This window comes from Sporobolomyces koalae, assembly GCF_050403365.1.
Source record: "Sporobolomyces koalae JCM15063 DNA, S_koalae_JCM15063T_v1_ctg8, whole genome shotgun sequence".
NCBI classification, from domain to species: Eukaryota; Fungi; Basidiomycota; class Microbotryomycetes; order Sporidiobolales; family Sporidiobolaceae; genus Sporobolomyces; species Sporobolomyces koalae.
The window spans coordinates 39,871-64,501 of record NW_027481763.1 but is presented as its reverse complement, the minus strand read 5'-3'; the positions used below and the strand labels follow the sequence as shown (position 1 = coordinate 64,501).

General features: G+C 54.7%; 9 protein-coding genes across 9 annotated transcripts; 5 read left to right on the top strand and 4 right to left on the bottom strand.

The window, feature by feature from the left end:
- Window positions 1–177: 177 nt before the first annotated feature.
- PRE7 (proteasome core particle subunit beta 6) lies at window positions 178–1,262 on the top strand (the record flags this gene model as incomplete). The annotated part of the gene is made up of 6 exons (XM_076677314.1): window positions 178–240; window positions 347–547; window positions 603–711; window positions 776–903; window positions 973–1,171; window positions 1,246–1,262. 6 exons carry the CDS (start codon window positions 178–180, stop codon window positions 1,260–1,262), a joined length of 717 nt encoding a protein of 238 aa, XP_076535400.1.
- Window positions 1,263–1,665: 403 nt separating this feature from the next.
- On the top strand, window positions 1,666–2,616 carry BOS1 (Bos1p; the record flags this gene model as incomplete). The annotated part of the gene is made up of 3 exons (XM_076677313.1): window positions 1,666–1,883; window positions 1,941–2,019; window positions 2,083–2,616. The coding sequence occupies 3 exons, from the start codon at window positions 1,666–1,668 to the stop codon at window positions 2,614–2,616; spliced, it is 831 nt and encodes a 276-aa protein (XP_076535399.1).
- A 198-nt stretch (window positions 2,617–2,814) lies between these two features.
- Window positions 2,815–4,271, bottom strand: PNP1 (purine-nucleoside phosphorylase; the record flags this gene model as incomplete). The annotated part of the gene is made up of 6 exons (XM_076677312.1): window positions 2,815–2,898; window positions 2,980–3,129; window positions 3,229–3,339; window positions 3,426–3,587; window positions 3,659–3,906; window positions 3,989–4,271. The coding sequence occupies 6 exons, from the start codon at window positions 4,269–4,271 to the stop codon at window positions 2,815–2,817; spliced, it is 1,038 nt and encodes a 345-aa protein (XP_076535398.1).
- Window positions 4,272–4,576: 305 nt separating this feature from the next.
- On the bottom strand, window positions 4,577–10,620 carry YPK9 (putative acid anhydride hydrolase; the record flags this gene model as incomplete). Its single annotated transcript, XM_076677311.1, has 18 exons — window positions 4,577–5,024; window positions 5,103–5,253; window positions 5,316–5,361; window positions 5,435–5,510; window positions 5,579–5,859; window positions 5,927–6,138; window positions 6,200–6,414; window positions 6,483–6,600; window positions 6,668–6,827; window positions 6,897–7,499; window positions 7,566–7,665; window positions 7,725–7,782; window positions 7,844–8,185; window positions 8,248–8,314; window positions 8,379–8,446; window positions 8,515–8,726; window positions 8,796–9,175; window positions 9,253–10,620. The coding sequence occupies 18 exons, from the start codon at window positions 10,618–10,620 to the stop codon at window positions 4,577–4,579; spliced, it is 4,905 nt and encodes a 1,634-aa protein (XP_076535397.1).
- Window positions 10,621–11,085: 465 nt separating this feature from the next.
- Window positions 11,086–13,746, top strand: JCM15063_004650 (uncharacterized protein; the record flags this gene model as incomplete). Its single annotated transcript, XM_076677310.1, has 13 exons — window positions 11,086–11,392; window positions 11,489–11,748; window positions 11,818–11,929; window positions 12,028–12,154; window positions 12,223–12,343; window positions 12,405–12,486; window positions 12,566–12,765; window positions 12,842–12,978; window positions 13,045–13,120; window positions 13,196–13,253; window positions 13,315–13,380; window positions 13,463–13,624; window positions 13,700–13,746. 13 exons carry the CDS (start codon window positions 11,086–11,088, stop codon window positions 13,744–13,746), a joined length of 1,755 nt encoding a protein of 584 aa, XP_076535396.1.
- Window positions 13,747–14,002: 256 nt separating this feature from the next.
- On the top strand, window positions 14,003–15,947 carry JCM15063_004649 (carbonic anhydrase; the record flags this gene model as incomplete). Its single annotated transcript, XM_076677309.1, has 5 exons — window positions 14,003–14,971; window positions 15,042–15,176; window positions 15,245–15,433; window positions 15,510–15,805; window positions 15,869–15,947. 5 exons carry the CDS (start codon window positions 14,003–14,005, stop codon window positions 15,945–15,947), a joined length of 1,668 nt encoding a protein of 555 aa, XP_076535395.1.
- A 139-nt stretch (window positions 15,948–16,086) lies between these two features.
- Window positions 16,087–17,396, bottom strand: JCM15063_004648 (ribosomal L1 domain-containing protein; the record flags this gene model as incomplete). Its single annotated transcript, XM_076677308.1, has 3 exons — window positions 16,087–16,669; window positions 16,743–17,009; window positions 17,107–17,396. The coding sequence occupies 3 exons, from the start codon at window positions 17,394–17,396 to the stop codon at window positions 16,087–16,089; spliced, it is 1,140 nt and encodes a 379-aa protein (XP_076535394.1).
- Window positions 17,397–17,981: 585 nt separating this feature from the next.
- JCM15063_004647 (endosulfine family protein) lies at window positions 17,982–18,648 on the bottom strand (the record flags this gene model as incomplete). The annotated part of the gene is made up of 3 exons (XM_076677307.1): window positions 17,982–18,314; window positions 18,407–18,490; window positions 18,616–18,648. The coding sequence occupies 3 exons, from the start codon at window positions 18,646–18,648 to the stop codon at window positions 17,982–17,984; spliced, it is 450 nt and encodes a 149-aa protein (XP_076535393.1).
- Window positions 18,649–20,035: 1,387 nt separating this feature from the next.
- JCM15063_004646 (guanine nucleotide exchange factor) lies at window positions 20,036–24,334 on the top strand (the record flags this gene model as incomplete). The annotated part of the gene is made up of 6 exons (XM_076677306.1): window positions 20,036–20,484; window positions 20,549–23,486; window positions 23,556–23,774; window positions 23,837–23,938; window positions 24,012–24,147; window positions 24,228–24,334. 6 exons carry the CDS (start codon window positions 20,036–20,038, stop codon window positions 24,332–24,334), a joined length of 3,951 nt encoding a protein of 1,316 aa, XP_076535392.1.
- Window positions 24,335–24,631: the final 297 nt, after the last annotated feature.

The window sequence follows — 24,631 nt, the reverse complement described above, 5'->3', positions numbered from 1 at the left end:
TGGCGAAATTCCCCTCGAGCGCGTGACAAATCGAATTAGACAGTCACGAGTGCTGTACAAGAGGCTGTACGGTTGGGAGAGCCGGGAAGGCGGAGCGTCGGGAAGTGAGCGTCGGCTGATTTCATGAGTTCATCTCGCGTCCTCACCCCTCACCGCACACTCGACCCTCGATTGACAATGGCTCAAGTACACCCAGCACAGCTATCTGGACCACAACAGCGCCAGTTCAGCCCGTATGCGGTGAGTCTTGCTCCCCTCTTCGAATGGCTGCATTCGTCATCCTGCGCGGCTGTGCTTCCTTGTGCCGCTGTACTGACCCGCTTTGGCTGCGATTCGATCTCGTTAGGACTCGGGTGGATCGATCCTCGCAATCAGCTCGCCAGGGTTCGCCGTGATCGCGTCCGACACTCGTCAGTCGTCGGGCTACTCGATCGAGACGCGCACCGCCCGCCGCATCTTCCCCTTGACCGACGAAGCGACAATCGCGATCCAAGGCTTCAAGGGTGACGCCGACGCGTTCGTCAAGCGACTCAAACAGAATCTCGAAGTACGCGGAACCCCACCCTTTGCTCTACAGCACTGACTCTTGCTCTCCCCCACAGTGGTACCATCACACTCACAACGAGGTGCCAAAACTCAAGTCGATCGCGCGCCTCGTCCAGACCATGCTGTACGGCAAACGCTTCTTCCCGTATTACTGCTATGTCATTCGTCAGTCTCCCTTCCAGTGTCAACTCGTGCATTTCAAGTATCTGACCATCAATGGACAAGTCAGTGGGAGGAATCGATGCGGATGGAACCGGAGCCGTGTATTCGTTCGACCCGGTAGGTTCGTACGAACGCGAGTCGTGTCGAGCGTACGGTTCCGCCCAATCACTCGTGCAACCCTTCCTCGACAACATGGTCAGTCTCGATTGATATGAAAAGCGAGCTCGACAGTCGGACTGACGTTGGGGTTGTCTGGAATTCCAGGTGTACAAGAAGAACCAGACACCCGCACCCGGCGAGACCCCGGTCGCGCCTGGAGCCCGACCCGAGTTTGTGCTCGAAGAGGTGCTAGAGTTGGTCACGGATGCGTTCACCGGTGCGACCGAACGACACATTGAAGTTGGAGACGGGTTGGAGATGCTCGTCGTCGAGAAGGGCAAGGACATGAGGTGGATCATGCTACGTACGTCTCTCCGTATCTCTCTAGGATCTACCAGAAGTACTGACAGCAAGTTTGACTGGGTTCTCCGAATGTAGCGCTCAAGCGCGATTAGTGTCTTGTTCGCTCTGTGGCCTTGACCATTGTAAAGAATCAATTGAAACCACAATCGTAATTTGGCATAGGCAGAGCATCACTGAGAGAACGTCTTGAGCTGAGAATATACCGCGAGGAGAGAAAAAGGCTCATCATTTATTACAGTCATATTGTAATGCCAAATGATATTATTACAGTGATGCCATGTCACCACCTTCGGCTCCTCTCCCGAACCCTGACTGTGCCTCGCCTTTCCCTTCCCATCCTCGCTCGCTCGTTTCACCCCACGCACGATCAGAACATCTGCCCAACCCAAAGACTCACCAAGGAACGGAGGAAGAGCCGAACCCTCACCGCATCGTATCGCTTGACCTTGTTCGACGTTGCGTCGTCTTCCCTTGCATGCGGCAACGATCACAAGCATGAATTCATTGTACACCCTCGCACTGCGACAATCGTCGTCACTCTCGTCAGACCTCGACCAACTGTCGCGACAGTATTCCACCGCAAGTGCAAGTTCGAGTTCGGCACTCCATGGTCAGATCAACAGTAGTTTCGTAGCGTTTGATCGCACGATTCAAGATTACGATCAAATGGCGAAACGAGAGATTGTCGATCAAAAGCGTGACAAGGCTCTCGAGTACGTCCCCTCGATCTCCCGTTCTCCTTCAATCCCCCTCATTTCCTTTGCTTTCAGACGCGTAGAGAGGTTCAAACAGGACTATTCGTCATTGCGCAAGCAGTACGAACAAATAAAGACTCAAGGCACTTCCAAAGTGAGCACTCTCGCTCTCACTCTTTGTCGACGCTAGTCCCACTGACACTAGACATCTTTACAGAGAGTAAATCTCGAACGGTCCGAACTGTTGAATGGTGTACCACAAGCATCGACTTCTTCCGTCTCTTCCGGTCATGCGTACTCGAGTTCAACTTCAGGTCCATCGGCTCGCACCACTTCTCGACCTTCTGCACCACCACCAAATGGTTCCGATTCAACCTTTGTCAATTTCGCTCCTTCCTCCTCGTCCTCCTCGTCGAACCCTTCGTATCCATCAAATTCAAGTTCGAATAATTACGGTTACGATCCTCGTACGAACCACGCGTTGAAGGAACACGATTTCTTCTCGTCGACCACTTCAACCCTCGATGGATACCTCGCACAGGGACAAGCCGTATTGGACAACCTGACGAACCAACGTGAAGTCATGAAAGGGACCAAGAAACGGTTACTCAACGCCGCAAACACGTTGGGATTGTCGAGAGAGACGATTCAATTCATCGAACGGAGGACGAAAGGCGATTGGTACATTCTCGTAGGAGGTGGTGCGTTCACGTTGATCTGTTTTGGGTTGATCTTGAAATACTTTGGATAAAACATAACCCAAACGAAAAAACCCCAGTAGTTCTTTTCTTTTCTTTTCCGATATCAGTGCCTATTTTGTTGTAACAAGCATGACGATTTCTTCTGCTGCAGAGTACCGAGTAATAATGCAAGAACGAGGCCAAGAGGAACAAATACATTCAAACCGAGGATTGGGAAAGACACTGTCAAACAACTCAAGTCGCGACAATCATTGAGATCCATAAGCTCGTTCGATAATCTTGGCAACTAAAGCTCGCATGTCGTCTGCTCGTTTCGCCGACGCATCCAAAACCTGAGAACAGTCGGAAAAAGAAATTCCGGTCAAGATCCTCAATTATACTTCGAAAGAGCAGAAAGAGTATGTGAGACTGACCTCTTGGTGATTTGCGACTTCGTCCTCGACGTGTTCAGGTTCGTCACGATCGCTCCCTTCGAGTTCGGCTTGAACGGCTTGTTCGGCTGAACGATAAGGCGTCGCGACGACCAAGTTCGTGATCAAGCTCAACACGAGTACTTTCATACCCTGTATGTACGAAAGATGCACATTCAATCCAGTTCAAGCATGTCAGAGTGAGAGAGCACTCAAAGGGGGGGAAAATAAAGAGAAAATCTCGGGACTGACGGCATGACGAGCGGCAATCACCTCGGGAACGGTCGACATGCCAACACTGTCGGCACCTGCAGCACGTAGGAACCTCTGTTCGGCTTTCGTTTCGTATGTAGGTCCTGCAACCTGCGTTCAAAAAGGAGAACAGAAAAAAGACCCTCGTCGGTCAATGCTTTCCTTGCGACTCTTTCGAAACGACAAGATTGGTTTACCCAAGCGTAGACTCCTTCTTTGAGAACTCCCTTTTCGAGACCAATTTCGCGAGCCGAATAGAACGCGTGTTTGCGCAACTCGAAATCGTATGCATCCGACATGGGTGGGAACCGAGGGCCCAATGTTTCACGGTTCTGACCGATCAACGGGTTCATCGAGGTCTGGAAAAAGTACGAAAAAGGACGTCAGACCTGAGTTGGGACTACACCGAGCGAATGAAGAGAGCGTGTACCATCGAGGGCAACGAGATGTGGTCGAGAATGGCGAGGATCGTGCCGACTTTGTGGTCCGGGTTCAACCCTCCCGCGGCGTTCGTGATAATGGTCGCTTTGCATCCCAAGAGTTTCAAAATGCGCATCGGGTACACGACCTGGTGCATCGGGAACCCTTCGTACGCGTGAAACCGACCCAATTGAGCGACGACCGGTACTCTCGAAGACCCGAGGAATCCGAATGCCAAGGAGGATTGGTGTCCGCGAACTTTAATATCGCTCGACGGGGGACACTCAGTGACTGTCCTAAGAGCATCGAACCCGGGAAGGGGGCGGTTAAATAGACTGACCTGTACTCTCGCCGAATCCGGTGATGCCGCCGTACGGCACCTCGACTCGATCTTGCAAGATCTCGGCGAGCCCTTGCAGACCGCTACCGCATACGATACCCACTTTGGGGTGCTGCAACTCTTGTGGCAACTTGGATCGAATGTCGAGCAACGCTTGTGCGAACTGAGTCGTCAGTTCATCGAGAGCCGGTTCGTTCGATGGTGACGGCACTGGATCAGCGACTCGCGGTAGGGCGGCGAGGTCGGCAATAATTGGGAGTGTGGGCTTGTTCGAGGTCGACATGGTGAAGAGAGGAGGATGAGGGGCGTTGCGCGATGATGTGGCAGCTGCAGTGGGGGTTGAACGATAACGAACACTCTGGGAGAATCCTATCGGAGCTCTTTATTCACGGTGTATACTGGAATAAGGGTGATAGATGTTGCTATGATGTATCGTTCAGGCTAGAGAGGGAGAAGTAAGAGAACAAGAAAAGCCTGCGTCGGCCGCTCCGAGCGTTCCGGCGTTGCTCCCTGCTAGCCGTGCTTTTGCTATGCAACTCGGGGCCAAGGCATCGTGGTATACAGTCTAGACATTCCATGAAAATGCAACTAATCCTCCATACTGCGCTGGATTGCCTTGTACGCTTTGCCCCCTTCCTTTCTGCGTCCACGCAGACGACGCCACTTGCGCTGCAGGTCCCCGATCGACTTGGCGACCTTCTCGGCGCCAAACTCCTCGAACGCCCAGCTTGCAGCGACGTTGCCAATGATGAGCAGCAACAGCTCGAGGTGGAAGTCGTGCGGGAGTTTGACAAATTCGAGCAACGAAAAGATGTACGACGACTCTGGCGTGAACAGCGTGTACAGCGAGAACGATGACAGGCCGACGAGCACGAACACGAGCCACCGGTTCGTGAACAGCGGTTTGCGGTACGGTGGTCCGACGCAGAACACGGCTGCGACGAGGATGTACTGGAACGACGAGATCAGGAACAACGATGTATTCTCGGCCGACACGATGTCGAGGTGATCTGGGTCGATTGTCGGAGCGTCGTACCTACACGAATGCGCGACTCGCTCTCGGTCAGAACAGGTCCAGCTTAGAGCATGAGCGTTTTGAGGAAGCGATTCTCACCATTCTCGAGTTCGAATGAAAAAGAACGTGAACACTTGGAATCCACTCGTGAGCACAATCTGCCCGATGAGCGACGTAAGGACTTTCTTCGAAATGAGATTGGCTGTCGGTCGTTTCGGGTGGATACGAGCGAAAGGCTCGGTCCGTCCCACTGTTGCAGTTCAATATAGTCAGCTTCCACGTTTCATCGGAGCGAGTCGTCACAGAACCCACTGGTGACAGCAATTGGCAGGATGAGAGCCAGATCGATGTAGAGGAACTGGATAGACGTAGATCATACAATGCACAGTCAGTCGGGATCGACGCAACGATGCTAGAGCAAATTCCTTTACCTGGAAATCTCCCAAGGTCGAAGCAATCGCGTAGAGCAGTGAAACCGTCGTGAACTGAATCAGCGAATACAAAGCCCTGTAGGAACAAAAAACTTTATCAGTCAGCTGGACCAGATCGATCAGTGCAGCGTGCAAGTGGCTTACATGAATTTGAAGCAACTGAAGCTCGTGACCAAACTGGCTCGACCCTCCTTGATGACTTCGAGGAAGCATCGAATGTCGGGCTGCCTCGACGTAAACGGCGCGGCGACACTTGCTTCTGCCTCAGAGAGCGAAAGGCCTACATCCGCAGCCTTGAGAGCACCACAATCATTTGCACCGTCTCCACAGAAGCCGACAGTGTAGCCAAGCGATTGAAGGCGTTCGACCAGTTCATGTTTCTCATCGGGAGACATGCGCGCGAAGATGACTCCTTTGACAAGCATCTGGCGAGGACGAGCCGTATCAGCAGAGGAAGTCGTAGCCTTTGGTTGATGCTAGAAATGTACGTACGCGTTGAAGGGTTTCGAGTGCGCCAAAGTCCATCATCCAGCGGAACACGTCTCCGGTGACAGCGAGATGATAATCCCGAGACGAATCCTCGTAGCCGCTGTAGACACTGGCTTGGTCTGGCAGGATTTCCTTGAGCGAATAAGAATCAAGTTTGCGAGTCTCGTCATCGACATCCGTCCATTCAAGGGTGGACCTCGGGGTCGACGAGTTTCCTGTACAAGGCAGCGAGCGATCAGAGCAAGTTTGCAAGCGATCAGAACGATTTGAGCTCACCTTTCAAGAATGCGGGCAGGTAGATTCGGGATGTGGGCAAGATCATTCCGCACTCTCTGCCGACACTGATCGCAGTCCTGACGTTGTCGCCAGTGACCATGCGGGTGGGAATGTGGGCTGATCGGAAGGTTGCGATCGCAGGGGTCGTGCCGGGCTTAAGTTTGTTTTCGAACACAACGAGACCCAAGAATCGCAGATCGGATTCGACAGCATCGCTATCGACGGAAAAAGCCGGGTAATGAGCCGCTGAATTGGGATTTTCAGCTAGAGACATTGTACTCACCGCTTGAGTCGCTGAGCCTTGATCCACGTCAGGCTGGGCATGCTCTTGCCTGCGAGAGCGATGACACGGAAACCATTCTTGGTGTAATCGGCCAGAATCTCCTCATAGTCGTCCGGAACTGCGGCACCAGATGTTGTGAAATCAGCGATGATGTCTCCATAGTGGGGATCGACGAGTCAACGTACGGGTAGACTTGTCGCAGATGTCGACCATGACCTCGGGTGCACCCTTGACATAGGCCTCGACCGAGTTCGACTTGAGCTTCTTGACGAGGACGCTCATTCGGCGAAGAGACGACACGAAATCGAACGAGCGAAGAACACCGAGTTCGAGGAAATGTGCATGCTATAGCGACATCGAAATTTAGTCGCTGCATGTTATCCTCGAATTTTGAAGAAGGTACGCGGGACTGACCTTGGTACCAGCTTTCAAAGCGTCTTCGAGTTTGAACGATTCTCCTCCTGGAGGACGTACAACGGTTTGTACGAGCGTTGCCGCTCGCTCAGGAACTTTGGAACTGGAAGTCCCGCTGACAGTAGGTTTCTTCTTGTCTGTGCTCGGTCGTCCGATCCCTTCTTTGCCTTCCTCGAGAGTCCACCCCGTAAAGTCGAACATGCGCAAGTCGAGCGGATCGCCAATAACCTCCCCGTTCACCACCTTGAGCGCGTGGCAGGTAGCCAGAGCGTGCAAGAGCGGCGTCTTGGCGTCGGCCGCTCCAAAGATCGGAACATCGTCCGGGTCGCGATGTAGTTCCGTAAACTTGTTGCTCGAGCGAACGACCGAGTGTACACCGAGTACATCGAGACCTTCTTCTGTGAGCGTACCAGTCTTGTCAAAACAGACAATGTTGACTTTGCCTCCAATGTTCACGCGAGTTGGTGAAATGCAAAAGATTTCCATCTTGCGCAGACGTTGAATCGCAAACGAAGTTCCGATCGCCATCGTTGCCGGCAACGCGGGAGGAACAACAATCGTGACGAGGTCGAGCGCACGGATGACAATCACCGACCACGAGATCTGGAGAGCGATATCTCTGGATCAGGTCAGGAAATCGCAAGGCAAGGCGGAAGGGGGCGTGCTTACACCGAGCTTGACAAAGTTGACAGAGCTCGCCATGAAGCCAAGAACAGCGACCATGCCGAGAACGCCGATAAAGCGGAACGAATCCCGGTAGAACGCAAATCTGTTCGCAATATATTGTCAGCTTGCATGCAGCTCGCAGACATTATTTTGGAGACATACCCGAACGGTTTGGGGAACAGCATAGATCGCACAAGCGCTCCTTTCGTCGTGTTGAAACCTAGCAAAATTCAAGATGTCAGTACCTCACTCGTTGTTGCAGTGAAGTGGTGTCAGCGCACCTGTTCTCAAGACCATTCCCAGGGCTTCGGGTTGATGTCCGCCTGGACCGGCTGCAGCGGCCGTAGGTGTTGTCTGCCTGACTCGAATAATCTTGGTTCCGTTGAACACGACGTGACGGGCAAGTTCCCCGGCGATGTCTCCTCCGGGGATCGAGACCGCTTCAATCACATCGGCTTCGATCGGGACCTTGGACACGGGTACGGATTCTCCCGTGAGCATCGACTCGTTGACGATGGCATCTCCAGAAAGAAGGACAAGGTCAGCCGGGAACGTGGTCAGTGATGCTTCCGACAGGTCAATGACGTCGCCCGCAACGAGAGTGGTCGAGTCGTCCGTGATCCCTACATTCGGTGACTGGCTGTGAGCTCCTCGCGAAAGACTGTGACGCAGTGTTCTGGCTTACATTCTCCCTCGCGATAGACTGTGACTTCGCAAGAGAATCGCGACATCTCCCGCATTCGCTCAACATTCTACATTCAAGGGCATTCTTCAGATTTGAGCCTATACGAGGCAGTGGGAGAGAAAGATGCTCACGGCGCGGGTCTCGATCAAAGTCGAGATGATACTGACAACACTGATGATTGCGATCGCAAAAGCATAGTCTGCTCAATTGAATGGTCAAGGTAAGCTTCCGAGATCGACTCGAGCAGGAGCGAGGGGACCGGCGCACAGTAGTAGTCATCGATGCTCCACAAGATGATCGAGAAGATCTGGAAGATGTAGAACGGATGCAAGACTTCATCCATGAGAAGCTGTCCGATACTCTTCGCCTCGATCTCGATTGCGTTGGATCCGAAGAGCGAAGTGCGGAACACATGCTCGACTGTCGACAGGCCTCGACGGAGGGAAGGAATATTCCGCCAGTGAGTGTCTTTCCAATCACTGTCACATAACAACCAGGCACTCCTGAGCGGCAGAACAAAAGTGATGTGCTATCCGGAAACAACTCACCGGACCATTCGGAATTGACCATCAGGGTGAAGCATGAATCGATAGTACCGGTAGTCGATAAACTTAATCTCGTCGATCATCGGACCTTTGTTCTTGCGTCTCGTGAATTGCGGGTTGAAGCCGGAGGTTCCAGAGCCGACGGTATTGCCGAGAGGGGTACTGTGACCGCTGCGCTGTGAAGGCGTCGACCCATCGTTGACGTGCGTGAGCGATGCATCGTCACCGGCGGGTTCGGTCGCTTCCTCAGGGGCAGTGGGCGCAACATCATCACGATGAGCTGGAGGAAGCATGACGGAAGGAGGAAAGATGGTGGACAGTGAGACTGGTGTCGGCAGTCGGAGCGTCTGCAGAGGGAGGAATTGCGAGGCATGATGATAGGTCTGTGCGGAGATAGGACACGGGATTAGTCAAACTTTCTGCGGGACACAAGCGTACTCGGCGGTGCCTAGAAACGCACCTCGACGACGACATAAGACGATTGCTCGAAATGACCAGGTTTTCCGGTCGAGTTACGCCACAGGTTCGGCAGCCATCGGCCCAAGAGCCAGAGGATACCGCCAGTCAGGATGCAGCCGATCCACCACACGATGTTTTTGATTCTGCTCGTGTGGAGACCGACGAACCGCAGTGGCAGATCCTCGTCGGGAATGTACACGAGCTGGTGCGTAGGAGGTCCGCCCTTCTTGTCGTCATCGACCGAATCGAGCGAGCTCATCTCGTCGTCGTCTCCCGAGTACTCGTCAAAGTCGATGCGCGACTCGCCAAAAAAGTCGCCAGCTCCTCCGCCGGGCAAGAACGATGCACCGCCTCCTCCTCCGCGTCTGCGTCTCGGTCCGTCGTCCTGAGAGTCTGAAGTTTGGGTAGTCGAGGTCGAGGTCGAGGTCGCGTCGTCCGAGCCATACGGGCCATACGGGTCGTCGTCTGGATCGACTTCCGATTCAGAACGTACCGATACGGCGTCAGATTCGTAAAAGTCGGCTGAACGACGTTCGACGCGGGAGCGGCTTCGGCGGGAGCGCATACTCTGGTTCGAAGCCGACACGACTGACGCGTTCGAGTCGAAGCGAGACATGGAAGGTCGTCGGCCTCGAAGGGCTTTCGAGAGCCCTTCGAAGAACCCGACCGGCTCATCGTCGGAGGATGAACGCTGAGCGTCTTCGTCTTCGGTGACGGATTTGCGACGTCTTTGCGATCGACGTCCGCTCGTGCTCCTCGCTCTCGACGCCTTGGATGCGCCTGTCCGTCCCGAGCGCATGCTCGCACCGTCGTCGGTTTCGAATTCGGTCTCGGCTTCGCTGTTCCTGCGACTGCTCTTGGACTTTCTTCGCCGGCTCGAACTCTTCCTGCTTCGACGGCTCGTCTTGCTGCGACGGTCGTCGTCGTCGTCATCGAGGTCGCTCTGTTCAGCTTCACCGCGCGAGAATTCTCGGCTGACTCGATCGATCTCTCCACGGCTGCGTGCGCGCATCCGGAACCCCGAGATACTCGTTGGGACGCTCATCGCAGCGGGTCCACTCCACAGTGCACCGTCAGGGTCATCGTAGTCGTCCTCGGTCGGATCGCTCGGTTGCGCATGTTCGAGTGCAGCCTCCTTGGCAAGACGAGTCGCTTCGGTCGAGGCGACTTGCTCCGAAGGGAAGAACTGGGGCCCAGCCGGGGACGCCGGATCGTACGCCGAGTTCTGTTTGAGGATCGATGCGAGTGCGCCGTTTGGGCCCGGGATAGGGCCCGCTTCGCGCTCGTCGTCGGATGAAGCGGGGTTGACCATCTGGTGCGGCAGGGTGAGAGGGTGGGTCAGCGACGGTGACCTCAAGGACTCGCTCATGGCTGCATCGAGTTCCCCCTCCGTGTGCAGGGCGAGCCAAAGTGGATGAGGGATGTCCGAGGCAGTTTCGACGTTGGAAAATGACCTCAGGCTGCGAACCCCGGCTTTCTCTGCAAACAGTCTTGAAGAGCTTGGAATGTGCTTACTAGCCTGTCAAAACCCTATCGAGTGGGCGCTCGCCGTCCAAGAGGGTGCAGAGTGCGAGTTTGTCGACGCCTGCAACAATTCTGGCGGTGTCGGCTGTCGAGTCGGCAAGACCGGCTTATGCTGTTCTGGCGGTCTCGGTGCAACTGATTCTGTTCAGTTCTGGGCTCGAGGCAAGCTCGGGTACGGCCGACGAATACGGGGCGAAAGGAAAGAATATTCCGTCACGCGCACGGGTTGCGACACGACCTTGCTTTCGCCTCGACCACATCAACGAGATTGAGGGCAGCCGGAAGCCTACAAAACGTGGGCTCAAGGATCATGTCGACGAGTGCCAACCACGACGGATCTCCGCTCGTGCAGTCGTCCACTTCGATCAACACCTCCGCTTCGGAGGCCCCGGCCGTCAAGATGCTCAACCGGTCTACCGTACGGGAGAAGAACGTGCTCGACGAGCTGGAACTTGTCGAGAATGGACACACTGCGACCCTCACCGGCGGCAACAAGCGCGAGCTTGCTTCCGTCGCGATTGGCAACCCGGACCGGCCAGACCCCGCGAGTGCTGCTGGAACCGCCACGGGCTTGTCGCTGAGAGACCAGCGAGCACTCGCCCTCCTCGTCGCGTTGTGTGAGTCGTGCTTCCTCCCCTCGAGTCGCTCCGCCGTGTGTGCTCCCGCGCTCATCTCGCTCTCATGCCTGTCCTCGCTCGCTCTTGCGTGGATAGACTTGCTGCAGGGGATTCCCGTCGGTCTCGCATTCGGATCGATCCCGTTCCTCCTGCGCTCGAAATTGTCGTACTCGCAGATTGGCATCTTCACACTCTGCACTTACCCGTATTCGCTCAAACTCCTGTGGTCCCCAATCGTCGATTCCATCTTCTCGCCCAAGCTTGGTCGACGCAAGTCGTGGATCGTACCCATCCAGACCATTGTCGGTCTCATGTTCTGGTGGCTCGGCAGCAATGTTCAGCAAATGATGGAGGTCGTGAGTTTTGATCTCTAGCACGTCAATGCTACGCAGACCGGCCCCGCTTACTTCTGCCTGCAATCATAGGAGGAACCAGACGTCAACAAACTCACTGCCTTGTTCTTCACGCTCGTCTTTTTCGCTGCGACCCAAGGCAGGCTCTTTCATTCGCTCAGACGAGCGTTGTACCGTATTGACCGTGCTTTTGCCGAATCTTACAGATATCGCTGTCGACGGTGCGTACTATACTTCAGAATGAGCGACGGGACCGGTACTGATTGAATCTGATTCGGACAGGCTGGGCTCTCACGCTCCTCTCGAAAGACAATCTCTCCTACGCTTCGACGGCTCAGACGATCGGGTTGAACACGGGCTACTTCCTCTCCTTCACCGTGTTTCTCGCTTTCAACAGTGTCGAATTCAGGCAAGCTTGTCCCACCCTCGTACGAATCTCTCTGCGTCATGCGACTGACCGCAGATGTCAACCTGCAGCAACAAGTATTTCCGCTCGACCCCGCTAGAATACCCTCTCGTGACTCTGAGCGGCTATCTGCATTTCTGGGCGGTCGCATTCATCGCGGTCACGGCCTATCTCGCTTACTTTCAACCCGAGGTACGCCTACTGCCAGATTCCGCTTCCTTGTCTCGCTAACGGTGATTTCGACGGACGGCAGGACGAGGTCACCTCCACTGACGATGAAGATATGGACCTCAAGCGCGTCTACTCTATCATGAAAGAGATTTGTAAACTAAAGCGTGAGACTGTTCTCTCTGGACCTCCCCGCTGCACGATCTCGAATTCGCTCTTACGAATGTTCTCGTTCAAAATTTTCAGATGTACAAACATTCATTGTCGTTCATCTCGTGACAAAGCTCGGAACGGCCGCAAACGACGCCGCCACTTCGCTCAAACTGCTCGAAAAGGGACTCAAGAAAGAAGACCTCGCGCTCGCCGTCCTGATTGATTTCCCCTTCCAGATCCTGTTTGGATACCTCGCAGCCAAATGGAGCGCTGGTGACAAACCTCTCAGACCTGTTCGCTTCCCCCCTTTCCCGCTCTCGACTCCTGAACAGAGGGGGATACTGACGGGTTTCGTCTTCCGGCCAATAGTGGCTCTTGGCAATGTGGACCAGGCTCGGTTGGGCTGTCATCTCGATGCTCTTAATCTCGAACTTCCCACAAGGGGATATCGGAACGTGGTACTTCCTCCTGGTCGTCTTCTGCACGGTCGGATCGAGTTTCTCGACGTGAGTCTGGCCCAGCACAAAAGGCCTCCTTGTGCGATCTTACTCAGCTGCTTGTGCCCTTTACAGAACGGTTCAATTTGTCGGCATCTCGGCTTTCCACACTCAAATCGCAGATCCTCTCATCGGAGGAACCTACATGACCGTAAACTTTCGCTTCCTTCTTTGCTCATCGATAGGTGAGAACCTCGTTCTGATCGGAACTTGCTCGACCATGTAGCTCCTGAATACTGTCAGCAACCTCGGTGGCACTTGGCCCAAATTCTTCGTGCTGAAAGGTACGAGTCCACGTGATGCCAATCGGGTTGGAGGCCGAGGCTGATTTCAATCACTACACAGGCATCGACGCTTTCAGTGTCGCCGTGTGTCACGTCAAGGACGACAACATGGACCTCATGGTCGCAAGCAAGTCTCAAAAATCTCCTCACATTGCCCACGCCAGGAATTTCACGTGGTTAACGGATCAATTCTCGTGCTTTGATCACAGGTCGCGAATGCGTTTCAGATCACGGCAAAGCCGCATGCGCCGATCTAGGAGGTGTATGTCGGACAGAACGAGATGGATACTTTTGGGTTTCAACGTTGTGCATCGCGAGCGGAGCTTTGATCCTCATGTTCTTCGTCCAACCGGCGGCGAGGAGATTACAATGTACGTTTTCTTGCATCCGATTTCCGTTCCTTTAGTGGTATGGTCCACGCTGATGTCCACGTTACCCAATTATAGCTCTGCCCGGCGCGGCGTGGCGAGTAATGAAGAAGGCGCAAAACTAGTCTTCGATTATCTCTCTCGTACATGTTTTTGCAGGGCTCTTTTACCGAAATCCCACATGTCATACTCTTTCACCAAGACAGTATTCGTCGCTGCTCGCTATCGTGGTCAACTGTCCCTATTTGCATCGGTTGATGCGCGCTCTGTCCTCTCGATCGGTCCGGAAAAGTTCCGCGGCGGCGAACACTTGTCTCGAGCCCTCGTTTCTCCGAGTCCTTTCATTCCTTCTTGTTCGCTCTCACTCCCTCGCTTGCGACGATGGAACGAACAGACCGCGCTTCTGAAGAGAGCAAGTCGTCATCGAAAGACACGTCTCCTCGTCAATCGCCTCGACCGAGTTCCAAGCTGCAAAATCTCGATTACCCTCGAGCCGCTTCCGAATCTGGAAGTGACGAGGACAGCAATTCTGGTAATAGCGAGTCGTCGGAACTCGAACGACCGATTCGTGACAAACCAGAGAAGCAGACGAGGACGATGCACAGTCTACTCAAGTACACTGGTGTACAGGGAACCCAGATGAAGCATCTTCTCGTACGTACCTTTCAAGACTCGCATGACCGAGCAGAAGGCCTGATTGTTTTCCATCACAACTTCCCCACCCACCATCACAAGTCTCTTGACAAGAATCCAGATGCAGCAAGTATTGCTAGCTCTGTCGGCAACGAGAACGATCCGGAACGCCAAACGAGCGAGAAAACAGAGAATCGCTCGGCGAACGACAAGGCAACGTCTTTGAAGCGCAAGCTCTATATTTTCGGTACAGCCATCGCTTGCATCGTCCTGATCGTCCTTGGTATTGTACTCGGACTCCCAGCGGTTCACGAACGGGAACACAAGGCAGAATCGGGAATGGACAAAGCGCTCGCGAGCGATCACGCCATGCTCGTTGCGCAAGGAGAACGAGTCCAAGCACAACTCGCTGGAACCACTCTCGATCATTCCAAGGATGAGATCCACAAAGTTGATGAGGATGACTACGATGACGACAACGAGGATGAAGAGACAGCAGAGCCTCTTTCAACCCTTGCGGACGATGACTTGTATGACTCGTCAGGAAACGCCAGAGTCGCGATTCCGGTATCGACTGCGGCTGCAATCCCTGTGGCGCATGACGAAACTGCTCCTGTGTCACATGCTCTTGTTTCGACAACGGAGCCGGGACTCGTACATGGAGCGTTCCCTGATTTGCAAAACCTGTTCCTCGGGAACCAGCGCTTCATCAACGAGGTATTCTTAAGTTTGGACTGAAAACCACGTCCCATTCTGAGTGCTGACTCTCGCTCGGTTCCATACCTAGACAAATTCTGACGCTCCTGGATTATTGAAAGAGCTCGGACAAGGTCAAACGCCGGAATTTGCGTTCTTGGGATGCTCAGACTCTCGCGTGTCCGAGACCGTCGTGCTTGGAGCCAAAGTGGGAGATATCTTTACCGTGAGCTATTTACCGTTCCTCCCTCTTCTGCGATTGTATCAAACCTCACCAAACTTTTTTGCGTCCAGTCTCGAAACATTGGGAATCAGTTCTTGATCGATTCGCTCGCGACCGAGGCGGTCTTGTCGTATGCAATCTCTCATCTTGGAGTACAGCATATCGTAGTCTTGGGTCATACCAAATGTGGAGCGGTGTTGGCCGCGATTGCCTCTGAAAGCAAAACCTCCATGTCGGAAATCGGCGAGAACCGGATCATGGTCAGTCTGTCTCATATTTCTGTTATCCGATCTATACGAGAGCATGCTAAACAGAATGTACGACGAGATTCTGCAGACTTGGATTCGTCCGATTCGGTCCTTGTACCAAGCTTCAACCCGACCCGAGATTGTCAAGTTCCGCACGGCGTTCTCCAAGAAGGAGACACGAGCCGAGGATGTTACGAGTGAGGTGTGGAACGCTTTGATCGAGGAAAATGTCAAGACCCAGGTGAAAGCGTTGACCGTCGACCCGAGCGTGCTCAAATCGTGGAAAACGTGGGGGGAACATCAATCCACCAATTTGACGAAGCTGGGTCCAGCAGAAACAGGCGCGAAGAGCAAGAGATCATCCAGGCCGTCTGTCGAGCTCTGGTGAATGACGTTCGTTCCGACCATGTGATTCTCGAGCTGATTCGGGCTTTCTATCGATGACAGGATCCACGGATGGGTCTACGATGTCGATACGGGTCTTGTACATGATCTCGGGATCTCTGTAGGACCTCGACTCGTGTAGAGCGTATGATCCAGATTATTTCACAACATGGTCTGAAAGTAGTAGATAGAGAGAACAGGAAAAGGGGTCCCAGGTGCCCGCCAACGAGGAGTCTAGTATGCTCGTAAGCGAGGAGAGTGATCGAGACGGCGAGTCAATCTTAGGCTTTGGCCTTCTTCTCCTTCTTTGCCTTTTTGTTCGGTCGCTTCTCGGCCTCTTCCTTCTTGGCCGGTGCAGCCTCAGTCACTTCTTGCTCTTCTTGCTCCTGTGCCTTCTCCGTCTCTTCGGTCTCTTCCTCATCCGCTGTTCGCTTCTTCTCTAACCGCCCTTGTCCATCCTTGGTCGCGCTCCTCTCCTTCTTCCTCTGCTCCTTCTCTTCCTTGATACGTTTCTTCTCGGCCAACTTGTCGTCCTTGGCCTTCTGTTCCTCCTCGGTCAATTCGTAACCAGTGAATCGGTCCTCAAGTTTCGCGTTGTAGATCGGGAGCGAAGTCGAGGTAGAAGTTTTGAGGTGCAACGACTGGACATTCGAGAAAGTCGACGGAGCGTTCGGGATGCGAGTGGCAATGTACGGCAGGACAGCTTGAAGGTTCGCGAGGAGTTCGGCGGGGGTGTGCAGCGAGGTGGTACCGATCTTGATCGAGATCGAGGTACCGGTCGTCACTTGCATGTAGGTCGAGGCGATCGCACGTTCGAGTTCGGCCTTCAAGTCCTTGCGAGCGATTGCGACCGGAATGGGTTGCCTAGACAAAGAAAAAGTGAGTGGATTGCTGGCGGCCGTAAAGTCTCGAGCATGATAAACGAAGTCTGGCTTACTTTTTGGCATCCCTCCACATTTTACCGATCGCACGACCGACCTCGGGCATGACGCGGTCGTCAACGAGGAACAGGTCTGCCTCTTTCAGAAGCTGGCGCTTCGCTTCAAACGTCTTGTGCTTCTTGTTGAGCTTGTCGAGTCCGACCACTCGCGAAATAAAACCAATCTTGAGGTTCTCGAGCAGATCTTTGTACTCGCGCTGAGGATCTTTGACAAACAGCGTAACAGGAGATTCTTTCGGGTTCATGACGGGGTGCGGCAGAGGACTGGTAGGAAATCGGAACCGGCATATTCGAGGAAGAGGCCGTCAGCATTCGCGATTCGAGGTGCGGAAGAGCGGTAGAGAGACGCCGATGGACTGACAGTCTGACAGGCTTGTGCACCTCTCGCTTCGGGGCTTGCTTGAGTCCAACGACGAGGAAGACTTTCTCTTCCTGCTCTCCCAGGAGCTCCTTCTCCTCGTGTTGCTCCTGCATGCGACTGACATGGGCCAGAAGCGCGCTGAGGGCCTTGTCGCATTGCTTCTGGTTGACCGGCAACGACGCAACGGCGGGAAGAGCTGCGAGTTCTCGAGGTTTCACCGACGCGGGCTTCCACAGCGGCGGCGGGGCCTGGCTCCTACTGGCGGTGGTCGTGGAAGTCGCGGCTGACATATCTACTGGCTGACTGGCGAGCTGCTGAGGCTTGGGACCACGTGAGAAGAGACAGGCGAATTCTCCATCAAAGTTGACGGAAAATTTCAGCTTTTTTTCTGAGACATTTATCTTGTCCGCGATCCGGCACAGTAGCTCGTGTAGGCACAGATCAGGCGATCTTTAGATCAGAAGGGAAGGCGGTGAGTAGGTTACAAGAAGAGGAAACGAAAAATGGGTCCGAGAGGGAAATCGAAACAAGACGAAGGGATTCCGGAGCAAAGATTCGTGAGAAGGCTAATCCTTGTCACACAACCCGGTGGAGGAGGGAAGGATTTTGTACAAGTATGCACAGATAGGGTTTGCAGGAAGAACGAGAACGACACGAGAATTGAATCCGCTGAGAACGCCTGAACTTCGGGGGAACAGTGATGAAACGTCGACTGAATGATAGATTGAACAAATCCACCCGTGTCGTGTTCTCGACTTGACGCTGGTTGCTCCAGGAACGAGAACAAGACTGTCCCTCTTCTCCCCCTTGAAATTTGTATCGGTTCGGTTTCTGTTTCGGTTTCGGTAGGAAGTCGTGGTCGATGCCAGCCGGACTCAGTTGTGCGCACGCTGCTGACTGATCGGTTCCTTGGAAGGACTGCCGTAGACTGCCTGGCCAACTCCCACTCCCCCTCCCGAGCTGGTGGGGCTGGTGCCGAATCCGCCTGATCCAGCAGACGACGAGGCAGAGGGCGAACCGATCGGCATGCTTCCGGGAGAAGTCGAGGCCGAGGGAGAGGTAGAGAGGCCAGCAGCACTCGAGTTGTGCTGCGGCGGCGAGGCGTGCGGGATGTCGGCAGGGGAAGGAATTGCGGTGCCGACGGCAGACTGGGGCGAGACACCAGCTTTACTCATAGCGTAATCACCCGAGTCGAAGTACTTGCGCTCCTGCAGGCAAGCAAGAATCAAGCGTTAGCTGAGTTTCGCGTGGAGGAGCAGGGGAGGGGGGAGGAGGGGAGGGGGGGACCTCGCTCGCGTACTTTGAGTTTGTTGCTCAAGAGGTTCTTGGCGGTTGGGACCTTGCCATACTTTTGGAAGAGCTCCTTCTCCTGATCGGTGAACGACTGTAGGTGCGATGAGCGAGACGAGAAACGCGAGCGAGTGTCAGTTGTAGATCAGCGTCATTGAACCCGGGCCGCCTCGACTGCCTCGTGGCTGGGTCGAGCATGGCGATAGCGAGTACACGTACGCTGATATCGACCTTCTGTTTGCCTGGGAGCATCGTGTGCGGGCTGTAGAGAAGGTTGGAAAGGTGGAGACGAGTGATCGAAGGCTAGATGAATCGATGAGGTGTCTCGTTGTCGGCTTTGCGTGCGCGGCTTGACTGGTGATCTGCGGTCTTTTGGCGGAGGGAAGCGAGAGAGCGTGCGTGCGTGAAAGGGGGAGAGACTGAGAGTCCTAGCGAGGGTTTAGCTGGATGCGCACGCGCTAACGACGGTCGCGTTAACGTCAACGTCAAGTGACATGCTCGGAATACGGTTGTTACCAAGGAGCGCTCTTACACATATTCTACTTGTCCTATATATCTTACAACGGCTTTATCAACAGTAGTAAAAATGCAAGAGCGAGGCTACGAAAATCGTACTGCCAGCTCACCACACCGAAAAAGGGCCCCATGGCAGCGCTCAGAGCTTCCAGAGTCGAGCGCACAACATGAGTCCAGAACGCTCTTGTCGAAGAGCCATGGCCAGCCATGCGTTTGACTTCGGACAAGACCATCCTTCTCATGGCCCATGGGTCGATCTTCGGAGCGACGTCTTGCGGTACCGGTTGATCACCGCGCAATAAGACGACGATGACCGCGCAGCAAGCCAACAAGACGTTCCCGACATCCGGTATCAGCCAAGCATTCAAGAATACTCGTCGGGTCCGTACCCGAGCGGGACGCAGGAAATAAAACCCACGACGAATGTGCGGTCGCGACTATCCTGCCTGTCTACAACATGGTGCCAACGACCAAGCGTTGACCAGCACGCTTTCCGGTTCCGTAATGTGGCGCGATGTTGCAGCAAAAGAGTGGCGACGGATTGTACTGCCGAGTGACATAACTTGGGTTCATTCTGACCAGGCCCGAGCGTTTTCGAGAGAAAGCTCCGTCCGTACGAAACGTACTGTTTTGTCGGCCGCAGTGACGAGTGCTTCGGTGTTCGATTATCAGCGAGAATTTGATACTTGATTGCGAGACATGGCGGTCTCTACACAAGCAAGGCAAGCAGCGCGAACGAGAGACAGCGGGGGCGCACAAACCATCCCGAACGGGAAGGTGCGCGCGTCCGCAAGTTGATTAAAAAGTCTAGGGCACCGGTGCTGACGGTGATGGGAATGGTGCCGAGTCGAGAGAGGCGGACAATCACCTGGCTGTCGCTCGTCCTCGCTTCTGCCAACCGCCAACAGCTTGAAGCGCGTGAGCCGTTCGAGATACGCGAGAAGAGCGGAGTCGCGTCCGACGTCGATCGAAACCTCTCAAGATATTTGCTCCCTCTCCCGCTTCTTCTCGTTCAGTCCCCGACTTCACCGCCACACACTCCGGCCCTTGCAACGACGCGGCGTGGGTTCTCGTAGACAGTTCCGGAACCGAGGGGCTCTAGTCCGGCGCCGCACCCGACATCATGTCAACCTCACCACCCCTGGCAACCCCTTCGACCCCGCCGCCGTCCGATTCGCTGTACGTGCGCGCGCTGCACACCTTTTCGCCCGACTCGCTGCCACCCGACCCAGCCGAAGCCGGGACGTGCCTCTCGTTCGAACAGGGCCAGATCATCAAGTGCCTCAACCAGGACACGAGCGGATGGTGGGACGGCGAGCTCGAGGGCAAGCGCGGATGGTTCCCGTCGAACTACGTCGAGGTGATCATGTCGAACGACTCGCCCTTTTCCGAAGCTTCGCCGAAGCGCAAGCGGCAGGCGAGCCGCCGGTCCGGGGAGAAACATGCGCGAGTCGCGGTCACCCTCAGCCCCGAGGCGAACACGCTGCTTAGCAGCATCGAGCAGAACGTCGGGCTGCTTGAGAATGCCGTTCATCGTGCGAGCAAAGGGCATTATCAACCCAGCACCGCCTGGTGAGTCCCGCGCGATTCCCTTGTTTTCCGGCTGCTCTCTCCGATACTGACCTCCGTTTCGCAGCTTGATCTCGTCGATACGGACAGTGTTGTCGGCCACAGAGTGCCTGACGCGCGATTCGCCAGTCCTGCGCAAACACCACTCGCTCTCGTCGTCCCGCAAGCACATCTTGTCCTCGCTCGCCTCTCTCGTCAACCAGGCTCGCAAGGCATCGGCGCCTGAGGACCGAGGGCACGATGTCGAACGGGAAGAAGCTAACGAGATGCTCAGGATGGCACAGGACACTGTCGGCTTCGTGAGAGGCTTTCTCGGAGAAGCGCAGAGGAAAGGAGTCGAGGTCAATCTTAGCCTGGGCAGCTCGCCAAAGCTGGCGCAGGAAGACGCGGAGCACCCTGGCGAACCGTCCATTCGACCGATACGATCGACCAACAATCTCAAAGAACGACGCCCGACCGTCGACATCCTCGACAATCCTTTACCTGTGTCGACTTTTCCCATGCGAGCCGATTCTCCTGCTATGCTCCATCCGCCGCGTCCCTCGTATGCGCCCGTCATCCTGCGTACTCCTTCTGCGCTTACGAAACACTTGTCGGCTCTTCACGATTCGCTTTTGTCCACCATTGCGGCGCTCATTGGTCACATTCACTCTCACTCGCGCACTACGTCTCCGGCCAGCAGCTTCGCACAGCTTATCGATTTGACCCGCGAAGGCATCGAACGAGTGCGCGACATTCTCGAGGTAGTCGAAGCCGTCGGCGGCAAACCATCAGAAGAGGGATCTGGGGTAGGGACGAGCGAGGGACAAGACGAACTCATGAAAGCGCTGTCTGTGACCCGCGAGCGGCTCTACTTGGCAACGACCACGCTTGTGACAGCCGCCAGGATCGCCACTTCACCTCTCGCCTTGTCCGAATCGGCGCCCTCGAAGGACGACGAAGATGAGGGCCGCAAGAGCCTGCTCGGTGCTGCGACTGGAGTGCTGCGTGCTGGGGGTGACTGTGTAGGATCGGTCAAGACGGTTGGTCGGAGGCTGCTTGAAGGCGGAGAAGGATACGAGATCATCTTGGCCAAGACCCGAAGACCGTCAGAGTACGACATTGACTCGGACGAAGATTCGATGCCACCGGCCATAGCGAGCAAATTCGCCGACGCGCCGACCGAGCCAGCCCTAGGAAGGATCAGGAATGCACACACTCTGAGCATGCTAGGCCGCAAAGCCACGAGCCTCAGTTGTCTGAAGCAAAAGTTCGAGAACCATGACGCGCTGGGCGAAGAGCCGGAAGAAGAGGCTGAAGAAGAAGACGAAGACACGGTTTTGAGATCTGGCCGTCGCCAGCTTTCGCCCGCCAACACGTTCTCTTCGTCTTCCTCGTCTGCGCCTTCTACTATCACCTCGAGTCCATCTGGCGATCCTCGTCCGGAAGGATCGCCGTCTCGCACATCGATCCCTATGTCGCGCAATGCATCGTCAGGATCAGGTTCGAACGCAGGTTCAGTCGTGTCTCGCACCACAGCGAGCAGCATCGCAGGAACGTACGTCACAGGCGAAACGAGTCCTCGCAGCTCGTATGGCACTTCGACCGGGATCAAATTTGCCAGCGGAGCCAGTTCGAGCAGCAATGGCGGTCTCTCTCTCCCTTCAAACCAGAGATCGAGAAGCTCGACACGGCCTTTGAGCGGAAGCAAGTCATTTTCCGCCGGTGCTGGGCGCCCTTCGATTGATCGTATACGCAGCGAGTCTCCGACGATCCAACTTCATTCTGCATCTTCACCGACAAACTCCTCGCCTCTCTCCCAAATGTCGTCTCAATTCCTCTCGGCCCTCCCGTCTCCCGTTGGATCGGCGACGGCTTCACCTCAGACTTCCGTCGACCGCAACTACCCGTCGTCTGCTACACCGTGGTTTCTCGAGCGCGACTACCAGCCTCGGGAGATCTCGTTCAATGCCGATGGCCACGTCACCGGCGGCACCCTGCATGTGCTGATCGAGCGTATGACTTTGCACGATACGACCATTGACCCTGCATTCGCGTCAACGTTCCTGCTCACCTTCCGCCTCTTCACCTCGCCCTCCGAGTTGATCTCGCATTTGTATCGCCGATTCGACCTCACTCCACCGCGAAACCCCGACACTGGCGAAGAGCTCGACGCCGAGCACCTGAAACAGTGGACCTCAGTGAAGCTCACCCCGATTCGGCTGCGAATCTACAACCTGATCAAGACTTGGCTCGAGACGCATTGGCAACACGATGCGGACAGCGTGATTGTCGATGGCTTGAAAGAGTGGTCCAACGGAAGGCTCAAAGCTGCCATGCCAGCCGCAAGTTCCCGCATGTTGGACTTGATCGAGAAGCGGGTCACAGCCGCAGAGCAAGAACGGCAAGCAGCGATCGAGGCGGATTCGCGACCGTCGAATGCGAGCGTGACGAGCTTTGCAAGCAGTGAATACTCGAACGGTTACAACGACTCTTCGACCTCGCTCCAGCTTCCGTTACCTCAAGGCATCCAGAGAAGCCTGTTGAGAATGGCTTCGACCGATCGGCTCAAAGCTGGCAAGCCCGTGATCCCGTTCTCTTCCTTGTCTCCGGTCATGCCGCACTCGCCCGCATCGAGCTCTTCGAATCCGTCCTCGCCGCTTGTCGACTCCTATTCGCCCTCTTCGCCCACTGCGGCTCAGGCTCCAACACCCATTGTTTCAAAGTCTCTTCTGTCCATGCTGCGCTCACCGAGCGGTCGCCATCCCTCGGTCATCGACGTGGACCCGCTCGAACTCGCTCGACAGCTCACCATCATGGAGTCGCGAGTGTATTGCGCGATCCGACCGGAAGAGCTCCTCGGTTCCTCTTCGACTTCGAGCAGCTCAGGCAAAAAGGAAGGCAACGTACGAAAAATGAGCGCTCTGAGCACGAGATTGACGGGCTGGATCGCCGAAACGATCCTCGGCGAAACCGATCAAAAGAAGCGAACGGCGCTCGTCAAGTACTTTGTCAAACTCGGAGAGGTGAGTCATCTCTTTCCTGTATCGATTACGAATCATGTCACCGACACTTACAATGGCGGAATTTTGCAGCGACTATTGATGTTGAGCAATTACAACGCTCTCTTTGCCGTCTTCACTGCGCTCAACTCGTCAACTATCATTCGCCTGCGCAAAACCTGGGACGGGCTTGCGCCAAAGTATCGTCAGTCCCTCGAGATACTCCGACGCGCGACCGATCACTCGAGAAACTACGCCGAGTACCGTGGCAAGATCCGACAGACCGTTCCTCCCTGTCTTCCTTTCGTCGGTGTGAGTTGCCTCTGTCAGTGGATGACCTCTTTTCGCATCGCTGATACATTTTCGTTTCTCAGCTGTTCTTGACCGACCTGATCTTTGTGTTTGAGGGCAATCGCGCCGAGCGAACTTCGCCGATCGACTCTTCGCTCCGCCTGATCAATTTTGATCGTTACCAGGTAAGGGACTCATCGTCTCGTACTGTTCGTCTCCTGAATCTGACTTCGTTCTCTTCGGTGGCCGGTTTGTCAGAAAATGTCGCGAATCATCGGCGACTTGCAACGCTTCCAGGTCCCTTACACGCTCGTCGAAGTGCCCGAACTTCAGAATCTCTTGTCAAACATCCTTGAAGGACCTCTCAAACAGAGTCAAGATGCTCAATCGCTATGTAAGTCGATCTAGGTTGCGATAACGCTCTTCGCGCTACAAGATCCTGACGCTTGTGTCCCCCTTTTCAAAAAAAATCAGATCGACAATCTCTCATGATTGAACCTCGTTCCAACGCTCCATCAACGGCATCCGGATCGATTGATGGTCGCTCACGTGGTGGAGACGTTTTCAACTGGAGAAGCTAGACGAAAGAAGCGGGTTCTCAAAAAATGTGTAAACGCCTATATCCTTTTCCCATCATAATTTCAGTCGCTATTTCTCCTGATTTGTCTATACCCAAACATTCATTCATCGCTTCATTATTTATTCAAGTATGATCATTTCTCATGTGTTGTCGAATAGAATCTCTTGTTGGGCTTGATCAGAGGTGTATTGGAGCTTCCTTCCCGTCTTTGCCCAGGTCTCGAAAGATGTGCAGTCCCATGGATGATGCCGGGAGAGACTCCTTGCAGCGTGCGGACGAATCATTCGTGAAGAATGAG